Raw genomic sequence first — 2,500 nt, 5'->3', positions numbered from 1 at the left:
GGCCATTAATCATCGAAAGACTTGTTATTCAATTCAATAAATGGGCTAGGCAACATAAAGCCAACAGCAACAGAAGCTAGTGGGGTAAATAGGACACTGAGATGCTCTAGTATAAGGTGGCCTTTATGATTATGTGACACATATGGTTGATTCCACACATTTCCCAAATTGCTTTGCCTAATGCATTTGCTCAAACGGGGAAAGGAAATAGGAAGAGAAAATGACATAACTGAGTGAAACTCTATACTGTCTCCGTGCATAATGAATACATACTCTGGAGCGTCTGACTGCAGTTGTTCTTTCAAAAGAACATGGCGACATAAGAACAGGGGAGTGAACAATGCCAAATTTCTGGATGAGGGATAGGTTTGAACTTCACAGGGCTTTTAGCTGCAGCTACTCTGTCAGTCAGGGCTCCTCCATGTCCTCTGAAGTGTTCCAAATCGTGGCATTGAAAGATTCCTGTCAATGCAAACGCAATGTTTTGCACATGCGCACTTCATTCTCGTTACATAACCCTTATCAAAAAACTTTTTTGATAACGTCAACACCACTCATGGCGGCAGAGTCAGAGTGATGTTGAAATTGTATAATTAGCACTTGCCAAGAAACTGCAAGTGCATTGGTCATGTCAAGAATGGTGAGAAGATTTTGGCATCTTGTTCTTCAATAAATCCTTAATTTATACTGTATCAGAGCTTGGAAATCAGCACCCCCTTGATCAGTTTACCCTCTGACACAATCTATTTAGTACCTTGGATCTGCTAGACCATGATTTAAGACCACTAGTAACTGCAGAGAATGAGTGATATCCCTTGCTATACCGGGTTGTGTATGGTAGCGGGGGATCTATACATGCTTGGCTACCACTGTGTTTCCAATAAACCGTGAAAGAACACAGTGGGTGTGATTATCTAGTGCTGTGCCTCTTGCTGTTAAAAAGGTACACAAAGTACAAATTGCGTTTTCTAATTTTCCTACCATGCGAGAGCAAAGCCTTCCCTGGAGCCAAACCAAACACGCGTTTACATGTTTATTAGCTAACATTGCTAACAGGATAACTCGCAAACCAGGGAAAACAGAGATATACTATATCAACATTTACTGTTAGTTTATTGTATTTTATCAACCTTTTGCATCTTCGGGCTATACAGCGCTTCCTATTCATGGTATCAAACTAAATCCAATATTTCAACAATCTCCTGAAATATACTGCAAATTATCTTTATTTGAGCAGTTTACATATTGCTCAATCCCCTTTATAGAATCATAGAAACTATGGAGAAACCATTCATTCCAACCGGTCTAAACCGCTGATAAGTATGTAATTACGAGCCAAAATAACCTATCCTATCCTAATCAAAATCTTAATTAAAATGCATTCGCGAATCTGGAGGTCTTTCATTTGGGTGTCGATATTCTCCCCAAATGTGTGAAGCCAATTATAGGAAAGTGGAAGAAAAACCTATTCCTGTGTACAATTCTCTGAATTTAGCTCAGACCTTCTCCAGCGACATCAAACAATGCAGACCGAGACATTTCCATGTGTGAGTCTCTGCACAGACTGTTTGCCTGCAGTCTGTGCCAGTGTGTCTGTTTGTGTGTGCGTGTTTGTGTGTGTGTGTGTGCGTGTGCACGTGTGTTTGTGTGTGCATCTGCCCGTGCTCCCATCTAACCCGCCAAAAGGTCCCTCCATATCTCAAACTACCCCCTCTCCCTCTCCCTCTCTCACTCAGCACCCCTTCTTCCTCTCATTTCCTACGCTCCCCTACACTCCAAAGGAAGGCTCATCTCAGAGTTTGGGGGGAGTTTCAAAGTGTAAAGAGGCTTCTCAGGAGATTATGGATTTTCTGTCTGACTGAATTGATGACCAGGGCTGAGAGGTGAAGAGCCACGCTCGCACGAGTTGCAACATTCCTCTCTCCCTCTACTGATTTTCTCCAGCACCAGTGTGTGTGACTGTAAGTGTGTGCTTGTGTGTGTCAGTGTGTCTGTATATGTCTCAGAGAGAGGGTCTGTGCAGGAGTGTATTTTTGTATTTGTTAGTATGTATGTTGCATGCATGTGTGTGTATGTGTGTGTGTGAGAGAGAAAGCACAGCTGCTTGTTTGTGTGTGTGTATGTGTATTATTGTGGTGTGTGTGTATGTGTGTGTGTGTGTGTGTGTGTGTGTGTGTGTGTGTGTGTGTGTGTGTGTGTGTGTGTGTGTGTGTGCTTTTGGGTGTGTGTGTGTGTGTGTGTGTGTGTGTGTGCGCATGAATGTGGTGTGTGTGTGTGTGTGTGTGTGTGTGTGTGTGTGTGTGTGTGTGTGTGTGTGTGTGTGTGTGTGTTTCTGTGTGTTTGTGCATGTGTGTGTACTTTTGTGCAGGACTCTTCTATGTGCCTACCTTGCCGTTCATGCCGAGGTCCAGGTCGTTAGCAGAAACTTGAAAGACTAGCGTCCCAGACTCTGCCCCTTCCGTGACCGAGGCCTCGTAGATGGACGAGGTGAAGAAGGGGA

General features: G+C 43.5%; 1 protein-coding gene across 1 annotated transcript in view; it reads right to left on the bottom strand.

Moving 5' to 3' along the window:
- Positions 1 to 2,500, bottom strand: part of si:ch211-186j3.6 (neural-cadherin) — a 153,888-nt gene that overhangs the window by 106,241 nt on the left and 45,147 nt on the right. The window contains exon 9 of the mRNA XM_056608050.1: positions 2,388 to 2,500. This exon is cut by the window's right edge and continues 15 nt beyond it. Within this exon, the coding sequence (XP_056464025.1) occupies positions 2,388 to 2,500 (113 nt within the window). The remainder of the gene's footprint in view (positions 1 to 2,387) is intronic.

The sequence above is a fragment of the Gadus chalcogrammus genome, chromosome 14 (assembly GCF_026213295.1).
Source record: "Gadus chalcogrammus isolate NIFS_2021 chromosome 14, NIFS_Gcha_1.0, whole genome shotgun sequence".
Taxonomy (NCBI): Eukaryota; Metazoa; Chordata; class Actinopteri; order Gadiformes; family Gadidae; genus Gadus; species Gadus chalcogrammus.
The sequence above is the reverse complement of the archived record's forward strand: the minus strand, read 5'-3'. Positions and strand labels throughout refer to the sequence as shown.